The sequence below is a fragment of the Sciurus vulgaris genome (genome assembly GCF_902686455.1).
Source record: "Sciurus vulgaris genome assembly, chromosome: 1".
Taxonomy (NCBI): Eukaryota; Metazoa; Chordata; class Mammalia; order Rodentia; family Sciuridae; genus Sciurus; species Sciurus vulgaris.
The window spans coordinates 106,703,797-106,729,205 of NC_136461.1; the positions used below are offsets into that span (position 1 = coordinate 106,703,797).

The 25,409-nt window shown below is 37.4% G+C and overlaps 1 protein-coding gene across 1 annotated transcript in view; it reads right to left on the bottom strand.

Moving 5' to 3' along the window:
- The window catches only part of SPAG17 (sperm associated antigen 17), a 211,042-nt gene that overhangs the window by 104,321 nt on the left and 81,312 nt on the right, over positions 1-25,409 (bottom strand). The window contains exons 6-17 of the mRNA XM_079156427.1: positions 25,125-25,319; positions 23,202-23,383; positions 19,495-19,656; positions 17,332-17,404; positions 17,018-17,130; positions 11,831-11,968; positions 11,628-11,741; positions 10,929-11,079; positions 7,930-8,157; positions 7,656-7,832; positions 1,291-1,352; positions 525-638 (exon numbers count right to left, since the gene is read on the bottom strand). Of these exons, the coding sequence (XP_079012553.1) occupies positions 525-638; positions 1,291-1,352; positions 7,656-7,832; positions 7,930-8,157; positions 10,929-11,079; positions 11,628-11,741; positions 11,831-11,968; positions 17,018-17,130; positions 17,332-17,404; positions 19,495-19,656; positions 23,202-23,383; positions 25,125-25,319 (1,709 nt within the window). The remainder of the gene's footprint in view (positions 1-524; positions 639-1,290; positions 1,353-7,655; positions 7,833-7,929; positions 8,158-10,928; positions 11,080-11,627; positions 11,742-11,830; positions 11,969-17,017; positions 17,131-17,331; positions 17,405-19,494; positions 19,657-23,201; positions 23,384-25,124; positions 25,320-25,409) is intronic.

Here is a 25,409-nt window from a genome sequence, read left to right on the forward strand (position 1 = left end):
TGCTACTGGTCAAAGTGCCTCGGTTTCTAGTACTTAAGTAGTTTCTATGTCATATGGCTATTGTGAAAAGAATAAATGAGCTAAATAATGTGTACTAGTCATTATCCAGCACATGATAGTAAATGTTAGCTATCATAGGTTCTACTGATCTATTAATCAAAGTAGAAAATACTGTGAAATGTAATGAAAAGTAAACAGAATGCAGTAACATGGGAAAAATGGGCTGTTTCCCAGTAAAGCCTTATTCTTTTTTCTAGAAAACAATTGCAGCAGTCTTGTATGTTTTCCTTTTTTCTTAAAAGATGTTATTAAACATCCCTTTGGAAAAGTGTATTTTAAGCTAGTTTGGAGACTTCCTGGGAATGCATAGATCAATCTGGGAATAAACTCATTTTATAGCTAAAGTAAATGAGAATATTGATCTGAACTAGATCTGAGTGACCCAGAAGTGAACTGTTCTAAATCACAGCACAGATCTCCAGACCTATTTGACCATCTCCTGGAGAATCACAGCCCATAAATACCTGAAGCAGTACTTTCGGTTTAAAATGTTCAGTAAAACTCCAGTCCATTAGACTGCGCTGCTGCGTTTTCTTTATGTCCTCTAAATCTGCTTCCACCATCATCTTCTTGGGTTTCTAAAAAATTATAGGAACACAATTTCAGCAATAATTTGTTTAAGTCCAAGCTGAGCCTCCTTGGACTCTGTCAACTAACCAGCATGCACTCCTTCTAATTGGGGAAATCTGCATATGTATAAATCCATATGGCAACATTTAGAAGAGTTGCTGCCAGAAAGAGTATGCCTTTGGCTTTTTTTTTTTTTTTTTATGGGCAACATAATCTAAATATTTTTATTGTTAGGTTATACTCTTCTGAGTCCTGTTAGCAATTACAGGCAGGTTTTCTGAACTCACTTCAAGACAACGTTAGTGCTACATGGCTGTATGGTCAGCAGGTGTTTGTGAGGTTGCCAAGCCACACTGTCTGGAGAGGAGCAAGGAGCTGGGAAGCTTCTCTTAAGCGGGCTAGCAAAATTAACTCCTTTCTCTCCAGTTGCAGCTGGTCTGAGGATGTCTGAACAACCCTTCTCTAGCATCAGTATTTTCCTTTTAAGTCTCTCCTCCCTCTCTCTCTCCCTCTCTCTCTCTCTCTCTCTCTCTCTCTCTCTCTCTCTCTCTCTCTCTCTCTCTCTTCCCTTTTCTTTTTCAAATGTTTCTCAATCTGGGTCACAGTTTTCTCAGATCATCTAACTTGTCATCTACACTGTTAGGAAAAATAATTCCTTACCTTTTCAAGAGAATCAGCCTTTGTGACTGCTTCATCTTTGATCTCATTGTTCGTGGTCTGCTCTGTAAATCAAAGACACCAACATCCAGTTGTGTTCCGACTTTGTTCTTGCCTTTGGTCAGTGATGTGCCTTTTTGTTGCCCATATGATCTATGTTTCTGTGCTGAAAAGGTAATTCCTGAAAGGCATGTTTCGTGCCTCTAAAAAGTGTTTGTGTCAATAATTCTAAATCCATGCCTACCTGGAAGACTTATACTGAACTCTTGGAAAGGAACCCTGTTTTTTTTTTTTTTTAATCTGATGTATACTAAATCATTTTGGATACTCTGATTTGAGGCTATCTATCAATCATTTCAAACAACAAATCTTCACCTATATAAACTGCAAATATTTACTGATTAAACTAAATTGACTGCGCAGTACACATCATGTGTTTTGTGCTGGTGATCATCACAAAGCTTTATGAAATTTCTATGACCTGGATAGACTGGGGCAAAGGCAAGGGATGTATGGACAGGAGAACTTGGTAGGTGGGTAAACGCACCTCCTATTGGAAAGTTCTGTTTTACAGAACTTGTCTTCCATTCACCATTTATTAATTTGAAAACTATTTAATGAGCATCTTCAGATTTATAGATGGAGTTTAGTTACATGAATGGGTAGATGGACTCCGTAGCACCCACCCCATGGACTAATATGAGTCATAGTCATTAGCTCTCCTTGTGACTAAAGAGTATACTTACATGATTGGAATTGTAATATCATCCTTGGCTGTGAAACAGCCATCTGAATGAACTGGAAGGGAACAGATTCATGCCGTTGATTTCTACATCACCAGAACAGACGTGTTCCATGAAAAATAAGTTTAACATAGATAAACAGACATCTTTACTGTGAATGTCTCAGAACTTCTAATTGCTGTTGAGATTGTGAGTCTCCAATAGAGAAATGGAAAAAGTCTATACTGTAGCTTTTTCCAAATTTAACCAAAGATATAGAGTATGTGTGGCAAAGTGGATCTTGGAGGAACACACTTCGATGCTGCTGAACAACTGAGCCAACCTGATTTCTTGTCACCCTAAGAATAACTGCAAACGAAGTCCTACAAAGTTGTACATAAATGCTGTAGTCTAACTCTCCAAATGCATCTTCTTCACTCTCTCTTGCTCCTTGCACTGCAGACTGGCCAGCTTGCTGTGTCTTGAGGATTTTTCCCTTGTCTCCCTCTGTCTATCACCTTTAGTTCTTTGGTATCCACCTGTTTCAAACTCTTGTCACCTTCTCAAGAGCCTTCTAACTTTTACTCTGCTTTATCATTGACTATACCATTTATCAGTACTTGATATTATTTATTTGTTTTTGGTCTTTCTCTCTGCTTTGAATGTAGTTTCCTGGAGAATAGGAACTTTATCTTGAGTTCCTCATTGCACCGTGTGTACTCTGAGCCTGGTAGGAACTCAGTAATTTTTTCTTTTGATTGAATGAGGGCAATCTACATCATGTATTAAAACTAGAAATGAATGTAGAGCCATACAGAGAGAAGAAAACCTATAATGAAGGTTTACTTTGGCATAAACATATATATCTTTTTGTTGTATATTTGGGCTCCTAGAGGGAGTAGTTAATCATGTCCACCAAGGACAGGCCAATGCTTTTCCTTCTTTCAGGAGCCTGGTTATTTACATTTTTTGCTACTAGTTTCATCTTGCTTTGGACTGGTGAAGGTGACAGCATGGATGTCGCATTTTGATTTAGAGGAAAACTATAAAGCCAATTTACCTCAGTATTTACATAAATATATCCATTCAAGAGAAAATTCAGGCCAACCAAAACTCTAAATAGACCATGATGTCCCTTGTGTCCTTGAAGCAATTGATATGAAATCTGTTGAATAAAAATTATTTCTATTCTGTGGTCTGCCAAATTTCCAGGAGATTTGATATTCCCTCTTGTGTCTAAGGATCCAGCAGGAAAAAAAATCTCTAGTTTAGAAAATATGTTCTAAAAAATTATGCATCATTTATTTTGTCAAAGAAAAGAACATTCTAAAACTAATCTGAACTCTTTATTTAATAGTAGAGTAAAAATCATTTTTTTCTTTCTGCCTGATTTCTGCCTTCAACCGCATAATCCTTTGACAGTGTGATTCAGTAGTTTTTGACACATCTGGAAGTGGATGCTTTCTCATCCCTTTGAAAAACAGCTTTCCTAATCTGTTTTACTTTAGAGATAACAAGATCCCTCTGCAAAGCAGTTACTTTATTAAAAAAACACCCAACAAGCATAAAGGGCACATCTAAACCTATAGCCTCACGGTTATCAACTCTCAGGTTTTTCATAAATATCCAATAGACCCTGTCAAGTTCAAAAAACAGTCTCAGATGGAAATCCAGGGTTTGGTTAAGAAAAGCACAAATATTCAGCTCTTTATGTCCAGGAACAGACACATAAGTGTATTTGATGCTAAGATGGTCGTGCAGGAAATACGTGAATGGTTTCTGCATTGTTTAAAGAGAATTAAAGTGCTTGCTTTTGAAGTGTGATTCAGAGCTCGGGGACAATGTAAGATCAGCAACAATATCCCCCACACAGGACAGCCACAGTGTACCAAAGCCCAGCCACCCTCTTCTAATGGCTCCTAGGAGCAGGGCAACATTCACCATGTAGAAGGCCTTACAGTTGTAGGGTCTGCCCTCAAATTTTCTCAGACCCTAGAATACATTGTCCACCAAGGTATCTTCAACCCTGAGAATTTAGGAAGTTACTATAATCATCTACTTTTCACCAGGATCCAGAACACCAGCTTATGTGGTTTGACCACCAGGTGGCAAAAGTTGCCTGAGGAAAACTCTATACCAGCTACTTTCGAGAAAAACAAAACAAAGGAAGAAACAACAACAACAAAAACCCTCAGGCTTTACTACTCTCCTGGTTTATTCTGATTCCATATTAACTCATGTGACTGACTTCTTCTCTGTCATGTTTGTATTCCCACAGGATGTATTAATGCCATAACGACTCGGGTTCACTTATTTGGGCCTAACTTTTTATTTTTATTTTTACATTTTTTGTGTGAAGTAGGTTAATAGGTAAGGTAAGCATAATTATGACAGACAAATAGGGAATTTATTGAAATGGAAGAGGAACAAGAAAAAAAAGCAATGAAATCCCGATAAGAAACCAGCATGAAGAATGGACTACAAACATAGCCAAACTACTAGGTGTATCACAGGAAGTTTCTGGAACCAAGGAAACTGTAAGATGGCATGGTGGAAGCGCTGTTAAGCAGCCTGCCTGTCCTCACGTCCTACTTGTACAGGGCTGAACAAGTTACTTGACCTCTCTCAGTCTTAATTTTCTCATCTACAGAACTGAGATAACAGAATCTTGCTCATAGGCTTGATGTTTATGTAGAATATTAAATAATGAATGTAAAAGAGTATAGTGGGTGGATACAGAGAATACTCATTACAACAGTGTTATCTTCCCCTTCTGTCTCCCTTGCTTGTCTGCTCTACCAACAGGCAGGCAACTTTTCCCTAATTCTAGCCCACTGATTACTTCCTCTTGTATTTTCATTGAGATAAATGAGAGCAGGAAGATGATCATTAGTCAATACTGAGTTAATGCCTATTCTCTTGTGGCACTTAACGCTTATTTTTTTAAATGTTCTTTAAAATTATGAAATGTAAATTGGATAAGATATAAACATTTGATATAATGGGTACTTAACAAAGAAAAGTCACAGCACCTCAGACATGTGATGTGTATTTTTTTAACAACCAACACCTCCTTATTAAGTTTCCACAATGATTCTATTTTTTTTTTTTTTTGCAGTTTTGTGTCTTCCTCATGCACAGTATTTATAAATAATGACTCTTTTGTTTTTTCTTCTTCAAAAAACCTGACACTCGTATTTCCTTTTCTTGTCTCACTGAGTGGGTGAGGACTTCCAATGCAGTTTCCAAGTGTTTACGTTGGAATCCTCCTGATCGCCAAGGGTAGTCATTCAACTTTTCATCTGGATATATAATGTTTATTGTCATCATTTGAAAAATAACCCTTGGAAGACTGAGGAATTTGATTTTTATTGCTAGTTTGCTAAGTTTCCCCCCATCCATAAATTGCTATGGACATTTTCTGCATCTATGGAACTAATTATGTCATTTTTTTGTGCTAATGTGTTACCTGATAAATTACATAGATTTTTCAATGCACATATTTTCTTTTTATTCCTGTCATAAATATAACTTGTTTGTGAGATATTATTATTATTGAGCATATTGCTGGGTCAATTTTCCTATATTTTATTTTGGATTTTTGCATCTGTGTTCATGAATGAGTTTGTTCTATAATTTCATTTGTTGCACTATCCTCATGAATTTTATTAGAGTTTACGCTAACTTTATAAAATGACTAGGGAAATATAGTAATTTTTTTTTTTCTGGAATAATTTTCATTAAGATTAGAATTATTTCTTTTTGAGCATTTGGAATCACTTGCCAATGAGATCATTTGGGTTTTGGTGTGTCCTATTTGGGATGACTTTCAAACAATTAAGTCATTTATTTAATTGATTCTAAGAACACTCAGGTTTTCTATTTCTTCTTGGGTCAGTGTTGGTAAGTTGTACATTTCCAGTAATTTTCCTATTTTATTTTCAAATTTAGTGGAATAAAGTTGTTTATATCCTCTTTATATCTTTTAAGTTTCTATAGGATCTGAGGGAAGTCCATTTCTTTGTTTCTGATATGATTTTTATTTCTAATATGACTTTATTTCTGCTATGGTTATTTGTGCCTTTTTTGTGATTAGCTTTGTATAAAATAATTATCAATTTTATTTGTCTTTTCAACTCACCAAACTTTGTACTTTTTGTTCTTCCTTATTTTATCTATGTTTTCTATTTCATTGATTTACTCTTATTTTTATTGTTTTATTCCTTCTGCTTTATTTGGGTTTATTTCATTTATCCTTATCTAATTTGAGTTTGATGTTCAGATAGTTGGTCTTTAGACTTCTTTTAAAAATATATTTGTTTAATGTTGTAAACGTCTTTTGGAGTTTTCGCACTTTAGTTGCTTATAAAATGCTGAAGTGCTGCTCAGCATTTTCATTATCATTTAGTTTGAAATATGTCCTAATTTCTACTGTAACTTTTTCTTGACCTAGGTGTTACATATAAGTGTGTTCCTTAGTTTTGAGACATCTGGTAAATTTGGTGTCTTTTTGTAATTGATATCCTCCATAATTTCACTATAATATGAGAACATATTCTATATGGTTTGTGTCCTGTGAAACTGAATTGAGATTTGCTTTATGATCCAGTATATGGTTAATTAAAAAAACATACTTATGACCTCTAAGAAGCTGTGGTATTATGGAGGTCTTAGTGGAGGTATATGAGTGACTGTAACAAGAAGTAAGAACTGACAACCAAAGCTGTAAAGGACGTGCATATGAAGTATGAGCATGGGAATAGTCAGAGAAGCATTTCCACATGGGCATACCCAGTAACGACACTTTGAAACCTAATCATAATGAAAAAAATAGAACTCCTGGTAGAGAGTATTGTAGGTGAAGAGGCCCAGAGATTGGAAAGAGCAGACTTTGTAGGGAAAGTAGTACCTAGTTAGGTCTGGCAAGAGCACAGAATGAATGAGTGAACGAAAGGGAAGTGGTGGAAAGGGGTTTGGGGGAAAGCAATTTAGTACTGTTGGAGATACATGTAGATCAGGCCAAAGATTTGAGTTTTATTTTGCAGGTAGTAAAGAGACATTGAAGGTTATAAGCAGGGAAATAAGAGCTTCATTTTAGATAGGTTAATCTGACAGCTGGATGTAAGGTAGCTCAGTCCAAATTTAGCTTGATATCCTTCTATCCTTCTAGACCTCTCAGTATGCACTATTCATAATGCTGTGCTCCAGAATAAAAGTAATGACCTGAGCAAAAAGCGGAAGAGGAATGGAGATGATACGCATGGAGCATTAAATTTTGTACTAAATTCTCTACTAAGCATTTCAGATATTATTACTGATAATTAAAACAATTAGCATGCAATCACAGTATTCCGGTGAAACACTAATGATGAAAATTTCAATTATGCAATTATGAAAATTTCTGTTATGTCCATTGCACTGAATTTACCAAAGGAAGAGAAGGCTAAGAGGCATTAAAATATTTCAAAAAGCAAAGGTTAAACAAGAAGGACTTACTGAATAATAACAGTCAGTAGTAAGTAACCTAGTAACTTAGACCTTAAGTAGTTTGCTAATTGAAATGAACAGGCATTTAAATTTAAACAATATATGATGAAACTTATTTCTGTATTTTATAAGAGTGTCTACACACACGTTTTTACTTACCCAAAGGCTCTGGTTGGGGCTGCTCTGACAGCTCTCTATTATCAGGGTCTGAGGACTTCATCATATTGGAGTCAGAATGCTTACTACGGTATGAAAGATCTCCACTGCTCTCATCACCTTGCACAGATGTTGACCAATTCTGATCCACATATATTGTTTCGTCTTTGATATCAGTAACTAGCAAGTGTGAAGAGCATTTGTTAGATACAACACTAGGAAAAAACTGTCACTCATAGATTGCAAGAATGCTTTTTATTCCTCCCAGGCAATGTACCTGTTTTCTGTTGGGCCTCCTGGGCATTCATTTTTAGGATATGTTGCTGCCTTATCTGCTTAGCAAATCTGGCAGGGTTGTCCCAAGGTATGTTGAACTTCTCAACATCTGTCCCACACACTATCCCAGAAGGCTTCAGTTTCCCTGCTTCGTCAACCTCAGAGAGCATCAGGCTCTCAAAAGTAAACACCTTGAAGGCTCGTTCTACTTCACTCCAGCTCAAGGTTTCTGTAAGAAAGCAGGACCCATGCTTCTAGAAGTGCCCTTTGTAGCACATGGTACAGTATTGTCAGAGAGACAAAAATATATACTGGTCTGACAAGGGAATCATGTCCTGAGGGGCGTTGACCTACCTTAAAAATGGGCTCCACAACTCTGAAGCAAATATCAAAAGTGCCTAGTGATAAGAAAACTGAACAGTCAAGGTATAATTGATCAAGGTAATACTACCAAACTGCTTTTTTAGGTGGACTCTTCAGGGTACCATATTGGTCAAATGGGTTTACAACTCATTTTTTGGGCAAAAGTACCCTTTGATGCTGTTGTAATTTAAGCCAGAGAAATTATTCACTCGTGTCTAATATAGGCTACTATATTCAATCCTGTTTCTTGTTCTTTTAGATTCAGGGAGGGTCTCCTCCCACCCACATGAACAGCTACTTTCCATAATTGCACTTAAAGGTTATCAGCTTTCATTTATTCCTTTATGGCATGTGTTCATCCATTTATTCAACTGGTTATTGTATACCAGGGAGCTTTGCAATAGATACCTAAGATTCAAAGAAGAATAAGATTCGGTTCTCATACTTTACAAGTTCAAGACAGAGGGGTGAGAGAAAGGAATTAACAATGGACAGAATTCAGTAAGAAAAAATTCATTATTGTGGTAGATAAGTGTTTCAAAGGTTGCTTTCATTTTCTCCCCAACAGAGATGAAGACGGTATCAGGGGTCCTTTTGAAAAATACAGTATACTCGGGGTGGATGGGCAGTTCAAAGAGAGACAAAGAAGAGTCAAAAGAGTCACTGAATAAAGGAGAATTTTCTCATTCATTATTTCATAAATATTCTTTGAGCACCTACTAGGTGTCAGTAACGAATAAAAGCTGATGAGTAAAGCAATGAGGTTCCTGTTCTTATGGAATATCCATTATAGTGATTGGAAATAGATAAACATACAATATATCAGAGATGAAAAGAAGAATAAACCAACTTAGGAGATTAATAAGTTAGAATAGGGTGGCTCTTCTATTTTACATAAGATAGTCAGAGATACATTCTCTGAACAATTAAGCAAAAATGTGAAAGAAGTGGAAGAGCCATATGAGCACCTGGGATTGAGGTGGGGAAATTGAAAAGTGCAGAGATCGTGAGGCAGGAGTGTGAATGACAGGTTCAAGGAATCTCAGTCAGGTGGATGTAGGTGGAATGGAGTAGCCCAACAAAAGCTTGACAGGTGATGAAGTCAAATACCACAGTGAAACTCACCATTATGTATATCCACAGGCACTAATTAAAAATAAAAAACTATAAGTAAATAGAAAGATTGGTAAAGTAGAGGGAAGGGAGCGGGGGAGGGAGAAGGTGAGGGAGAGGGGAAGTACTGGGGACTGGATTAGAGAAAATTATATTTCATGCTTTTATAATCATGTCAAAGTGAATCCCAGTGTTACATATACCTAAAAAGAACCAATAGAAAAAGTAAGTGGTAGACAGTTCAGATTTTATTTTGAGGATATGGAGGCAAAAAAAAAAATCTTAGGTGGGGGGAGATGCACAAGAAAATTGTATGCATCACGCTGATGAGAGAGAGATTTCCTGTCGGAAGACCCTCTCCTACTTTCTCTGTTCTCCCCATCTGACACCAATCACCATCTAACCTTTCAACTAGTGAAGAAGCAGCCAGTTTCTGATGGAATACTATGCTCCTAACATGTGGCCAGCTAGTCATGTGATTAAGTGAATAGATAAATGATGAAGCAGACTTCAACATTATCAGTCAAATGGGGGGGCATAGTTTCCACTTAAGAGGTGGCGACCCAATTGCTGTATCTTCCTCTTTGCTCTTCATGTCTTCATGTTAGGACATGGTTATCATTTTACTGTAAATTTTCTAATCTACTGTATGGGATCATTCAGTGGTTACCTTTGGCACTGGAATACACTGCTCTTGCTATTTATCTTAGTATATATATAATCTAAATTTATATAATTTATATATAATCTAATGCTATACACACACATATATAGTCTAATGTTATGTATGATCTATTTCTGATCTATTGATCAGACTAGATACAAGGAGTTTCCTGATGAAATTAACTTATAAACTTCAAGTTTCCATTGAATACCAAAACTCTTCTGGAAATTTTTCATTAATTGTGGGTGGCTGCAACCAGAGAATATAAAATGAAAATTCAAAGATGGGGATCTCTGTACTGGGGCAAAGTTGCATGGTCAGGCTTGCCCTGCCCACTTCCCAGTAACTATAGTGCACTGTAATCTTTGTGTGCTTAGCAGTGATGATAAAGGGCAGCCGTGGTAAGACAGTGAAGGGAAGGATGGTATTGAACTAGGAAAGGAATGTGGTATCTTGTGATGGGAGGTTTTTGTTTATTTTAAAAACTTCAAAAATATATGAATGGTTACTTAAGTAGGATGGGATTACCACATCATCTCCATTGATGTCAAAGAGAGATGTGGGACAGGAGTGGGTGAAGAAGAAGGAAAGAAGTGAATTATTCTGGCTAAGGGAACAGAGTGAGAAGAAAACCTGGTGCATCAAATTGTAGAATGTTTTTCATCATGGCTGTCTTACCATTGCTATTAATGATATTCAAAGTGAAAATATCGTAGTCCATCAACAAATTCATCTTAGCCTCTGAAAGGTCTTAAAATGATCAAAATGCATTTTGCAAATAAGGTTGTAATTTGCAGAGGCACATAGGACCATTAAATTAATTAAGATGAATTAAAGTTAAGATAAAGCAATATACTCACCACTTGTACAGAAGTGCATAAGTTCGTGGATGGTAGCTAGACGTTTAGTGCTATTCCAGGGTGGGGGCAGAGGGAACTGAAGGAATTCCCACAGTGGCAACTTGGATTGCATCTCCTGCTCAATTTGAACTGGGTCAAAACCCTTTTGGTCCTGACAAAAAAAACAACATGACAGAAGGCATTAATATGAGCCATCAAGTGCCTTATGCATATGGAGAAGGCTAAACATGATACCTTCACTCTTGTTATTTGGGAGCAAGGGAAATCAGTGGTAATTGAGGAAGACAAACTTGGTATTTTGCTGAAGGTCACAAAAACTAGTTCTCACTTTGCCAGAAGTTCCTGGTGCACAGAAATGACTGATCTTCATTTGCAGTGACAAACTGCCCAAGCCTCACATGTATTCATCTCTCCCTTCTGAGAGCCTTTTCTGGTTTCCACTCATTTTTCATACTAGCAGATATTTAAATAAAATAACTAAAAGGTTTTAATGTGAATTTGGTGGTAGTCACGATTAGTTAAACTGCTAATTGTATTAAGCTTTCTTTGATGATTTCTCCCTTAGCCAACTCTCTTTTCTGAGATTCACCTCACACTTCAGGTAGCTTTGGTGAAGTTATCTAATTTCGATCCCCTCAGCTGGCGAATTTCAGATGCACTTTGTCCCATCAATCACCCTGTGGGCCACCTGATTCTTACCTTCAGTGCATACTTCCGATGGGCGTAAGCGTCGTGATAGTTCAGCAGGAGAGGGCCTTTGGGTACTTCTTTGTTTTCTGTTTCTTCTTCAGATAAGAATATTTCATGGAGGTTCTATTTAAATTGAAATAATACTGATTTAAGGAGAAACTTTATACTTTCTCAACACATGAAAACTCGCGGGCTATCTCATGCCACCTGACCTTTTTCTCTCTCTCCGAGAGGCAGAGAGAGGGTAGCATGGACACGATGTGAGCTGCGATCCGGTTGTCTAACCCATCCGCTCTGGGGGGTGGCCTCACCAGACTGGGCGGGACAAGATCCTTTTCTGTTGCCACAACCTGTAGAAAAGAACAGTGGGGAGGAAATGGCTGAATGGTCAGCTCTTCACTGATGCTGGTGAATTTCCATTGCTCTGAATAAGAAGAGGGCTGTTCCTCGTACTGAAGTACTAGGAAAGTGTCAGAGATTAACACGGTAAAAGGAAAAATGTTTACAGTCCATGAATTTAAGTTGATAGAATTTTAATACTTGCATTAAAATAGGTAACACAAAACAAATGGTAAACACTAAACTTCAGTAGGAATAAAAAATAACAGCAAAAATATTATTTTTTTGTTAAAGCACATGAAAAGAGTACTCAAGCAACTTTGGATTTAGTAATTATTGAGTGCCTACCACATACTGTGCAGGGCATCTTCATATCCATTAACTCACTTGACCCTCACAGCAATCTCGATTAGATATTATTTTCTATTTTATAGAGAAGAAAATTAGGGAGTGTGAAGTTAGATGACTGGTCCAAGTCCAGGGCTATTGAATAGGGGAACTGGGGTTCAGGCCAAGTTTTCATTCTTTCTTCAATAGAAAACTATAAGAAAATGAGATAATAGTCTCCTTTATGTGGGGAGAGTGAGGTCTAGGCAGATTAGATGCCTTGTTCAATTTTATATGGCAAACGGGTAAGAGGTTGAAAGATACCCAAGATGGGCACCTAATGTATAGCCCCACCACTTTTATCTTAAAATCGTTCTCATGATTTTACACCCCTCTACAGGGTTTCTCACTTAGCCTTGGCAGTAGTGACATTTTGGACTAGATAATCATTATGGTGGCTGTCCTGTGCCCTATACAATGTGCAGCTGCATGGCTGGTCTCTACCCCTCTGATGCAAGTAGCACCCCATTGTGACAGCAAATCTCCAGACATTTCCAAATGTACTGTGGGAGTCAAGGTAACTAACTCCCTATTGAGTTTCGTTAGCTTATTCTAGGCTAACAAAATAGTCTCAATATTCTATTTTATTTATTTGTTTATTTATTTAAGTACCAGGGATTGAACCCAGGGGCCACTGAGCCACATCCCCAGATTTTTATTTTGTTTTAGACAGGGTCTCACTAAATTGCTTAGGGCCTTGCTTGTTAAGTAGCTGAAGCTGACCTTGAACTTGTGAGCCTTCTGCCTCAGCCTCCCTAATCCCTGAGATTATAGGCATGTGCCATTGTGCCAGGCTCCATATTTTTTACTAATTATAAACACCTTACTTTCAAGAGTCACTATTTCCAATTTCTGTCTTTCACCTATCTTGTGGACCTTCTGCAGTCTCAAAAGACTAATCAAAATTGTTCTGCTTCCAAAATGTTAAAGTCTTAATGTTCCATCCTATAAAATGCCAATCTCCTCACTCCTATACTTCAACTTTTTCATCCTCTTACTAAGGGATCTACTGGGATCCCTACAAATATCTACTGGGAGCCTTCCATGTGTCAGTCACTGGGCTCATTTACTGTTCTCTTTGTTATCTGGAACATAGCAGATGTTGAATAAAACAAGAATGATTATGATAAATGAAACAATGATACTATAAGCTCTTCAGACTTTTGAGCTTTTATAAACTTATTGACATAATAAAACTATAGTCTTACAAAAACCTTATGGGGTGATAAAGGCAAATATTAGTGTGATTGATTAGAAAACTAAAGTAGTCAATAAACAGAAATCTGTATAGTACAGGTAACAACAGTGACAGAGCCTGAAAAGACTAAAATAAACATTCTTTGTATGGAAAAAATGTGCTACATTCATGAAATAAGAACAAAAATGAAAGACTGAAAAAAAGTTAGAAAATTTATGTTAGAAACCTTATTCCTAAACAAAACTTCAATAGCAGATTGGAAATTAAGGTAGGAAATAAGTAGGAAGTTAAGGCAGAATTCCCAAAAGGATAAATTGAAAGAAAATTCAATGAGAATAATTTTGATGTTCCAACATCCATCCAATAATAATTAGGGTAAATAGAAGAAATAAAATTTGAAGATACAAGAGAAGGTTCATTTTTAGTGACCACTCATTAATTCAGCAATGTGTATTCAGTGCCTACTAGAGATTAGGCATGGTTAATGTGTACAGGGTTAATGTGTGAGACCACATTAGGCTCCTGCTGGCACAGAGCTTGCCTTCTACTGGGAGGAAAAAGGCAAGAAACAGGGCTAATAAATAGATTTTTAGAAGAATAGTTGAAATAAAACAAAATAATGTGATAGAGAGTGCTCTCTGTGTGTTGTGGAAGTTCTTTCAATCAGAGGCTCCAGGGCCACTTCCACCAGGCAGAGAAGTTGGGGTAAAAGGTTAAAGTAGAATTGAGTAACATATCTGAGGAAAACCCAAAAGGCCCTATGTCGATGAAAAATTGTTTGTGTGTGTGCACCTGAATGTATGTATATGTGTGCGCATGTGTGGGCATGTGGCATGCATGTGTTTCTGTGTCAGAGAAGGAGAGAGAGAGAGAGAGAGAGAGAGAGAGAGAGAGAGAGAGAGAGAGAGAGAGAGAGAGAGAGAGAGAGAGAGAGAGAGAAATGGGGGCAGGAGATGAGAAGCAGCTACAATGCAGAAACTTATTTTTAAGACATTTATGGGATACTGTAAGGAATTCAGTTTCACTTAGAATGTGATTAGAAAACAATTTATGATTCCTTTAGATCATGTCAAATGATGATAAAACAAACAAAACCATAGTTTTTGTTATAGTTTGAATGTGGTTTATCCAAAAGTGTATGTGTTACAGGCTTGGTTCTCCAGTTGGTGGAATCTTTAAGAAGTGGAGCCTATTGGGAGGTCCCTGGGCATAATGGACCTTGGAAGGGATTAAGAGGTAGTTCTCCTGGGAACCTGAGTCCCTTCTCTCTTTCTTGACTTCCCATCTTACCATGTGATCTCTCCCTCTCACACATGTGTAGCATGATACCATCTGCCATGATGAGAAGCCCTCACCAGTGATCAAGTCCTTGGGGATGGCTGGTCTTGGACTTTCAGCCTCCAAAAACTGTGAGCTAAATAAATCTCTTTTTTTAAAAAAGGTATCCAACCTCAAGGATTTTGTTGTAGACACAGAAAATGAACTAATACATCCAGACATAAATCTTTTGTTATCAAATATAAAGAGAAAAACTTAATAGCTGCAAGAGAAATACAGAAGAAAGAAAAGAAAGAAAGATTGATTTTGAACATGCAACAGGCTTCTCATCAGCAAATTCAAAAGAAGGAGAAAATGGAGCAATGACATAAAAATACTTTTCCATGTAGGTTGACTAGCTTCAAAAGTCATTTCTGCCACTTACTACTTGAACAAGCCACTTAACCTTCTTATGCTTCGATTTTCTGACCTGTAAAATTGGTGGTAAAAATAGTTCTTGCATCATAGTATTGTTTTTAAAATTAAATGACTTCATATATTGAAAGCATGCAGAGCAGTGCTTGGTGGCTGTAAGTGCTATGCCTATGTGCTTACTATGAATAACAATTGTTTTCAAATATACATACAACAGTCATGAGACTTGACCATGTACATCAAGTCACAGAAGAAAAATTTCAACTTTGTTAACTTGCAGATCATATTCATAGATCGTAAAGCAATAAAATTAAAAAAAGCAATGAAGTATGAATATAAAATTATTCATTGGTAAAAAAAAGTACATAAAAGATTAAGAACTGAATACATTGAAAATATCAGTATACAAAGAATTGCTTAAGAGGAAACATAAGCCTTAAGTAAAGCAAAAGAGACTGAAAATGAAGATTGTAATTAAAACAAAATACGAAGTAAGTCCAGAAAAGGATAGAGAAGAAAATAATGAATATAAAGGAAAGAATTAATAAAAAGTAAAAAGTAGTAATCAATGAAACAAAGTACTCTTTCTTTGAAAAGACCAATACAATAGATAACAATGATTAGCAACTGTATTAGTCAGCTTTTTATTATGGTGACCAAAATATCCTACGAAAACAACTTAGAGGAGGAAAAGTTTATTTCAGCTCAGTTTTGGAGTTTTAGTTCACGATGGGCCAACTCCACTTCCCTGGGCCCAAGCTGAGGCAGAACATCATGACAGAAGGGTGTCATGGAGGATGGCTGATGGCGACCAGGTAGTAGAGAGAGGGCATGGTGAGGGGGCCACAGGGAAAAGGAACCCCTCCAGGGTACACCCCCCGGGGAAAGCTGCCATCCGTCTGTCCCTTCAAACTGGATGGACTGATTGACTCACAGCTCTTGTGATCTAATCATTTCACCGCTGAATGTTTCTGCATTAACACAGGAGGTTTTGTGGGACACCTCACATCCAAACCATAGAGCAACCAAGGTCAAGAAAAGAGAGGGTGCAAATAATGACAACATCAGTCACGAGAAGGGAACATCACCAGATGTTATGTTATTGGTGTGGCTGGTCTTCACTTTGCACAGGCAGCCTGGGAACACTGAATTTCCTCGTGGTGCTGGCTCATGCCATAATAGGTCTTTTTGAGTTCTGCATCTTTGCCCCTTTCTTGATGACATTGTGTCCCTTTCCCCATCAGGCTTTCCATCAGGCAATTCACTCAGCCACACCACTAACATCACATTGGTATACACAGGGAGTTAAAAACACATGTTAGTGAATGATATATAGAACTTTATACCATATAAAAAACCCAAAGTAAATGAACATATTTATATGAAAAACACCCATATTGACATCAAGAGTAGAAAATCTAATCAAAGCTATAGATACAAAATAAAATTTAAAGGTAGTTGAAGACCACTACCCACACCACCTATCCTCGTCCTCTTCCTCTTCCACTGAAACAATACTAGCCAAAGAGAGTTTTAAGGATATGCTCTGTCAAAACTTTAGGGAATATTAAATGGACTTTCCAGAGCATAGCAAAAGAAAAAAAGATTAAAGCTGCTGTTGAAAGCCAATTTGGTTTTATCTGAACTATTCTGATCTTTGTAACTGAGAATACACTCAGGTATTATGAATATAATTTTCAAACAGTGTTAAAAATGGAAATATAGAGAGATGAAGTGACTTACTCAAGGTTATCCTCTGGGAAAAGCCTTGAAGTCCACTCACCTGTTCTAGGATACAGTGTAGTATGAGGGGTACAGAAATGAATTCCTCAGGAATCGGATTCAGCAAATCATTGTAATATCTCATGTCTACTTCAGTTGTAGTGATGAAAGTCACTGTAAAATACACAAAACATTGCCCAATTAAAATGTGCTTTCCATTTCTTCCATGAAAATTTCATGCATAAATTCAAACAATGACCATATACTAATAACATAGGAACAGTAGGTGAAAGGGGAGCTGGAGACAGTATCAGGGATACTCTTTAAAGTGCCCCCTCATGATGCTAATCCTCCAGCAACAGATTTCATACATGCCTGGTGGTGGAGCTGGTGGTTCTTCACTTGGTGCTTTCTTCTTTCCAGGGGTAGAAGCAACAGGCTGTGGAGTCTACATGAAGAATAATTAAAAGGAAACAACTGAGATATCCAGCTTAGAGGAGCTTTCATCAGATGCTGCTATGATATCAATAGGATTCTGAGATCTTATAATTACATCCACAACACAAAATCATCTGCTAACATTAGGATGGAAAGAAAATGACTTGTCTGAAGAAGAAAAGAGGCTACTGAATGGATGTGGATCCTAGTCAGTATTCCTAACAGCCTCCTGGGCAGTGTCAGGGAAGGTGATAGCTGATGATGAACTGAGAGTCCAAAATATTTTCTTCCCTGGATGACTTGGAGTCACGCCGTCCTCTCTCTTCCAGTCCTTTAGAGCTTCTCCACTTCCTTCAGGATAAAACCCAACCAAACTTGTTAACTCAGCACTAATGAACTTCCCTCATCTCCCTCCTACTTTTTCAGCTTCAGTCCATATTGATGGTCTCCCAGTTGCACAGGTCTCCCTGGAAGTACTGAACTTCTGATGGTCTGGGCTCCTGATATTTTACTTCATTCCTCTGACTTCATATCTTTGTCTCTTTCTTGAGAATATCATGTGTCCCTTTCCATTACCCAACACTTCGCTCAGCCTTTACCACATTACCAACCCTCCTCTGCCCCCTTCTCCTCCTCACACCAGGTGAGATGCCATTTCTCATTGCTTCTGCTGTGGTCGGAGTTGACAGCTCGTGGTGTTCATCATGCCACGTTGAAACTGATGTGGCCTTGACTCTATGAAAGCTGACGTCAGTCAGAACAGGGAGTGAGTCTGTTGTATTGCCAACCCCTTTTCCTGGGGTCCAGCCCTAGCAGCGGTCGGGGGTCCTAGGTGGATGGGAGGCAGCGGCGCGGTGGAGAAACAGCAGACAGAGACACCAAGTGTTCTGAGGCTGAATCTCTATCTTTATTTTTCTTGCCAGCCTGTTTTATACATTTTTTCTTTAGTAGTGATTATATCATTTAGTTTAAAAGAAGAAAAACCTTCAAAAGTACAATCTATGCTTCTTCTCAAAGTACACATTCCCTCTGTATGACAGTCCAGACCAAAACAACCTTATTTCCCAGCCAGACCAAAACAACCCCATCCCCCAGCCAAACCGAGGGCACCATGATCTGCCAGCCTTCAACCTCCAGAACAAACACGTCACTAGATTTTCTGAGAAACCAGCCCACCATGAACTCCAGTGTTTAACAGTGAAAAGTTTTTACTGTTATTAACAAAGGGCAAAGAAATCAACTTATAGTTAATATTCAGCCTATTCTATTTCATTTAATGGCAGACTACAATCTTACTTTGATTCTCAAAGAATTAGACTAAATGTAGGAAAAACACAAATTATATTTCTGACTAACCCAAATATTTTTATTATGTAAAGTATCTCCAGAATCAATTATTAAAACTAGGAAAACAACAAAGGCTAAACACCACATCCAAGCTCAGAGGAATGTCTCTTTATCCATCTGTATTTAGAAATTATTATACTAAAGTAATCACAGGCTCCTTTTTAACTTGAGCATAGCTACAATGGTTTATTTTCATATATTTTATCTATGTAATACTACTAAATTTTTATTGTGTACTATTTTGTGTCACAATACAGTAAAACCTTTCCAATGTTTTTCCAATGTTTCTAATGATATATTGATTATTAATATTAAAAAGCAACTACATGTGGAGACATGCCCCGCCTATGGCCCCCAAGAGGGAGGATGATCTTTCAACAGGATCATGTCAAGTGCTGAGTCCTCTACTCCAATAGAACCATGTCAAGTGTCAAGAGTGGTAGGAAATAGGTGCGGCACCCTTTCAGTGATAGCACACAGTAGGCACTAAATAAATGTTGTGATTACTTTTTCAATATCCCCTCTTGCTCTACATGTTGTTCATTACTCCATGTGTTGACAAGTGAGTTCCATCCTTATCTTTGCCAGTGTCAAAGACTCCCCACCACTCAGCCCTTCAACGCTGTGCCTAGGGGTCTTTTCCTTGTTCCCACCCTCACATGTTAAATTCTAGCCAGCAGTATTACCTCGATACAAGTATTTATGTCATTTTTCCTTCAGGTGCTTTACAAAAGATTTTCCAGCCATGCCTACCTCAGAAATCGGCATGGTTTCTAGCAAAGTTTTCTCACTAACTGCTTGTGGGACATTAATAAGCTTCATGCTTTCCAAGTAGTGCTGGTGTTGCCTCTTCCAATCCAGGCTGTCATACATCAGGCAGGCAATATTTTCAAAAATTTCGGTGCCCAATTCCAGCTACAGGTGAGACAATTAATAACAATTGGTTGTTAGTTTCATACTATTATAAATAGGTGCATGATTGTGTCTCTCTTACCAACTAAGCCTATCAACTTTTTATGGAAAAGAAAATCCCTGAATCCTTGAGCCACACTGGATTCCAGCTCTGGTGACCAAATCTGCATCCCTGAACTCTTCTTTTGTATTTTGTTCACCACAATGCAGGCTGTCTCTTTAGAGGGCCTTATGATGCTTAAAATAGAAGAGGCTAATTAATGCTTCTACTAAATAAAAAAAAAAATCCAGTCAGTAGTTTCTACAGTGTGACTGATTATTTTTGTATCTCAGTTCCTTGAATGTGTTAGGTAATTTTGATATCCTTAGTCAAAGACAAGTGATAGATGATTTCTTGCCTGGCTGTGCAGGGAGCACAATGGAATCGCTTGCTCAGCTTAGTGTATCATCTATCCAGGATGCTACAGTGTGTGTGCAAACAATATTTTTCCTTTCCTCCCTGCTTCTCTCTTTTCCTTTAACCTGCACTACCTTTAGGGAAAAGCACTAAAATTTCCAGTAGAATATTGCTTCTGTAATGCCCACAAGTTTTATGAGTCCACAAGCAAGTTATAGGTCAGGTGCCTTTATTACTTGAACTTTCATTTCCAGGAGTAGGGAAACACTGTGATTGTTTTGTCTGTCTGCTGGGAAGCAAAGAAGGAATCAATGGGCTCGACCTATTCTAAGTTGAAGAGGTAAGGCAGAGTGAGAGCTTCCTGTGGAGGCAGTGAATCATAGTCTGGCAGAAGCCCAGTGAAGTGCAAGGCTCTGCCCATCATAGCACACCCATTCATCTGGATTCATGTGTTCATGCTAAGATTGAGATGTTTCCTGGTTAAGCTTCAACCTGGTGTTCCTTACCTAACTGAATGGAAATACAATTTCATTTGTATTTCCAGGAAATATTGTAAAGCATCTGCCCAATGATCCCTTAGCTTAACCTAGTTAGTTCATTTTAAAATCAAGCATCAGATGATATGCTAAAGGCCAGCAAATTATTTCAGCAACCGGGGTTTAACTTGAGATGTTGCAGATGTTGTACATGAGCAGTTAGCACATCTTGATGGGCATTTATTTGATGTAAAGCTTTCGTTACCTTGGCTGAGCAGAGATACAGCTTGCTTGTTTGCAGCCAAGGTTGCAAATACTTTCCTCCATCCAGAGAGGAAGGAGGACTCCTTGGCCGGCTCCTACATTGACTATGAGGCTGTTATCAACTTACAGGTAGATCTGAGGGTGCAATGCCATGTATTTGGTCTGTTTCTACTAGAAGTCGATTTATTATTTTTATGTTTATCATGTGATCCTAAGTTTAAAATGAACTTTTATCTTCAATACTAAATCCAATGGCCTTCTAAAGTTCAACTTTATTTCTGAGTCTTTTTCAAGACTCTTCTTTTCCCATCATCCTAGATAGTGGTTCTTTACTCACATACCATACCTTGTTGAAGCACTCCTTGGCTCTAAAACATTACTGCAGTTGAACTCATACTAAAGCACTGGCATGAATATAATGCTCAATATTTACTTGCAAATTGACCAGCTGGACAGCATAGCTCTTACTGGCTCTCTAGCGATGTCAATGTCACTGATGTGTCCCAAATGTACACATTGGATATAAACTGCTAGATCTGAAGTCAGGAATGTTTTGTCATAATTAGTATTTCAACTAAGCTGATAATATCTTTCCAATGTAAAAATATTTTTTTCCAAATTTTAATTGTCTTTTAAACTGTTCCCTATATTTGGTAAAAAGTAAAATACACATTCTTTAAAATTAAATGGTTAAACTTCTTAATGAACAGGAAATTGTTGGACACCTGGAGTAGGAAGCAGGATGTCAGGAATGGTGCTGGACCTTTTGAAGTTGCGTTTACATGTCACAGTGTTCATATCTATGTCCCAGTGGAATGCACTCTAATTAGAGTTCAGTACATTTCAGCTTTTCCTAGTCTGTGCCTGGGTAGTAAAGAAGATACACAGAAGAGAGTTCTCCCTAGTGCAGGAACAAAAGGTGCTTGACTGGAGGCTGACTTAGCATTGACTACTCAGTCCTTGGTGGGGCAGATGACAGTAGGTCCTTTTCTGAGCTCAACCTTAGGTAACAGAGAATAATAGGGAAGGCAGGAAGACTCTCATAGATGAAGGGGTAGAAAGAGGCAGAGGCAAAGTCAAGAGTGAACGGTTTTGCTAAAACTCTCTGTGTTGCCAACTACAGCTTTCTACATTCAGTTTCATTTTCCACCTATAGCCCAAGGCTAACATTTACTCTGGCTGTTGACAAATGACTCAAGTGTTCTGTTTCTGCATGGTGACATCTACTGCTGTGTGTCGAGAGTCTTTACGAGTCAAACATGGTTAACCAAGGCTACTTACTCAAGACTGAAGGATGATGAAGGATGACTGTTAGAGTCAGAAGCACCTATCCCCCAGCCTATCATCTGTGACAGGCTTTGATCTCACTCCTCTCCTAGATAGTTAGCTTTTTTTCCCCTTTTGTCAGTCACTGTAGTAGACATGCATCTACCATCTCCACCCACTTTGCCCAGTTCCTTTCAGAGCACTGGCTGCATGTAGTCCCTCCCTAAGACTCTGCTTCAGTTTAGCTCCTTTGATGCTGAAATATACAGCCTGTTTGTTGGGACAGGGTGTCAGGTAGAAAGAGACAGGAAAAGATTTTTGCTTCTGTCTTCTGTCTTTGTTTTAATAATGGAGGGATGCCTGAATACCTTCCATAACATCCTTGAAAAAATAGTTACTTGACCTTTCTAAGGAAAGAAAAAAAAAAAAAAAAAAAAAACCCTCCCATGTTTTTGGCATTCAATACATTTCCAAGCAACTCATTTCTTCCTTTTCTGAGTTAACAGGAAACTAGAGTGTGTTTCATATAACTTAGCACCTAGATGTACAACTCCTGGATCACTGTTCTCTGTATTATGGTTTTAGTCTTGCCTCTCTACAAGCTCCTCAGTAGCAGGGGACAATAAATGCTCTCAGAAAATTTGGCCTGTTAATTTTGGGCCGGGGTCAAGTCATCCTATTACGAAAGAGTTTATTGGTCAATATGCTAAAAATACAATTTTGGCAATAAAAGCAAGGATTTAGAAAATACAACATTTGAACTGATATATCTCTGATATATGAGAGATGTAATACAATAAACTATACAATTTACTATTTTCACAATCAATATATTAACATTTTAATTACTACATAGAATATTATTGAGATATGAAACAAAGCCACACACCTATAAATAAAAGAACCACCAATATTTATTTCCACATGTTACACCTTATTCTTTTTATCATTAATTTATACACTGAAAGCTACAGATTCAGATTATAACTGTCACTGGGCATTCAGTGTTATCCTTGTCCTATCACAGAGTGTCTATCACAGAGTGTCTCATAGGTACTCAGTAAATATCAGCAGAACACATGAATGGGTGCATGGACCAGTGTCACATCCCAAAACCAAACACACTCACTAACACATGTACTAACCATCATCTTGTTGTCTGACCAGTCAGAAGGAAAATTGGCTTCTTTGACTGTGTATTCAAGTCGGGCAACATCAAAGAGATTTGTTTCAGGTTTCTCATTATTCAGGATTGGTTCCAAGTACTTCCAAAAAGTTTCGAGTTCTTTTATGGTGTTCTCTTTCTTCAATTTTTCAGCTTCTATATCTAATGACAGCAATGTGATTTACTACAAAAGAAGACTACAGAATTTATTCCCACTTTAACTGGAAAAGTGAGTCATGGGCATTGCAAGATATATGTACTATATCAGGAAAAAGAATTAAAATGTAATTTGGGGAAGTTTTGGAAACCAGATAATATAATTATGAAATCAGAAGATTTTACTTTTGAGATGGATATGAAATATGAGCTTATTCACCTAAATTTTACAGTTGAGGCCCAGAAAGATTATGAAAAGGACACACATTTTAGAAGCTAAATATGCTTAATATTCTTATTACTCTTAGATTGCATCTATATAGACATGTTTTTCTGCCAAATCAGTTTTTGACCATATTTGTGTCTGCTATGTAACTGTTTAAAAACATAGTTGATTCACTACTCTTTCTCACATGGCTAAACAAACTGGATGAGTGATTTATGCTTCATTTAACTTTTGGTCACATTAAAACAGCTGCAGCCTCTTCTTTGGGCATTTGTATTCTGGAACATAATGACAGATTTCCATAAAGTTACACATGAAAATTTGTCTGAAACATTTATACTTATTACATCTGTTAGTGAATATTAGTTTCTACCACTAAGATCCCATTATTCTATTATAAAGTCTATTTTTATATTAATTTATTTTTGTACATTAAATATCTTTATAGAAAGAATATGGCACTTATGCAGCATTTTTTCACCAGCTTCACTCAGAAATTATTTAATCTAACTAGCCTTTGAGATAGTCAGGAGTAACCTGGGTTTGAATTTCAATTACTTTACTTAATAACTGCCTATAGTCTGAGAGTCCTTTTTGGTAACATGGAAATAATAAAATATACTTCCTCAGGTTGTTGAGGAAGTACACAAATCAATATACTTAATAAAGTCCTTAGTTCTGAGCTTAGTCCTAAGACCTGGGCCCAGTAAATGGTAGTTATTATTATTATAATAGGGAGTAGTGATTTCTAACTTTAAAAAGCAATTGAAAAAAATGTAGCGTTACAGAAATTGGGATGTGGCTATGTAAGTTACAAAGCTTTGTGGAAATATTATTAATAAACAGCAATGAAAGCAACACATATGGCATAAAGAGTTGAGACTTCTGGAAACACAGATTTAATACTGAATCTCCATTCTAAAGTATACAGTAGCTTTCTGTTTCTTTTCCACAGAGGTGGTTTAGCACAATTCCCTGAGTAGAAGACCCAAAGGGTCAAAATGACTGAATGGCAATGTGGTTGGGATCTTATCCCATAAGTTTGTATTCTAAGGTCAGAATGGTAAAGTGCACCCTCTGACTTACTTCAGTAAGCCAGTAGCAGAGTAGGGCAAGAATCCAAAGATGTGACCTCACTTGGGCCATTTGGTGACTTGTGGTTTTTGCAAGAACTGATTATCAACAGTGATCCACCCAGCCAAAGCTTTGGGTGAAAGTTACAGATCAAAAGTTCCTGAGAACTGTAGTTGCATAACCAAGTCTTCTGACTTGCAGACTTGCAGTCTGTTTTTTTTTTTTTTTTTTTGGCTACAAAGGATTATAAACACAGGGTATGATTTTAATTTGCAAAATTTATGACTCTTGGCTGATACAGGCAGAATCAATAGCAAATCAAAGTCTTGAAAAGATTTAATAATGTATGTATTATAGGACTATGTTTTGGACAGCAGATTGCATTTGTACTTTAAGGACAGCGGGTAATGTTGAACGACTCAGTAAGTTGTGTAGCAGACTGCATACCTTCTGGCTGAAGAAAAACTTCCTGATGCTGGCTAACTGCTGCCAGGTGTGTCTGCAGAGGTTCATAATTCTCTGAAGATATTTTAATCACGCTGGTTATGGGAATGCCAAGCTCAGTCATAATGGCTAATAGCTGAGGATTGTTGAAGCCAACAACAATAATGTAATGTTGGGCACCATCATCTGGCTCATCATCTGTTCAAAATACCATAAAGAAGAGCAGCCATCATTGTAAAAGAGAACAGGTTGTGCTCAGCCAGTTCAATGGCTATATACATTATGCAT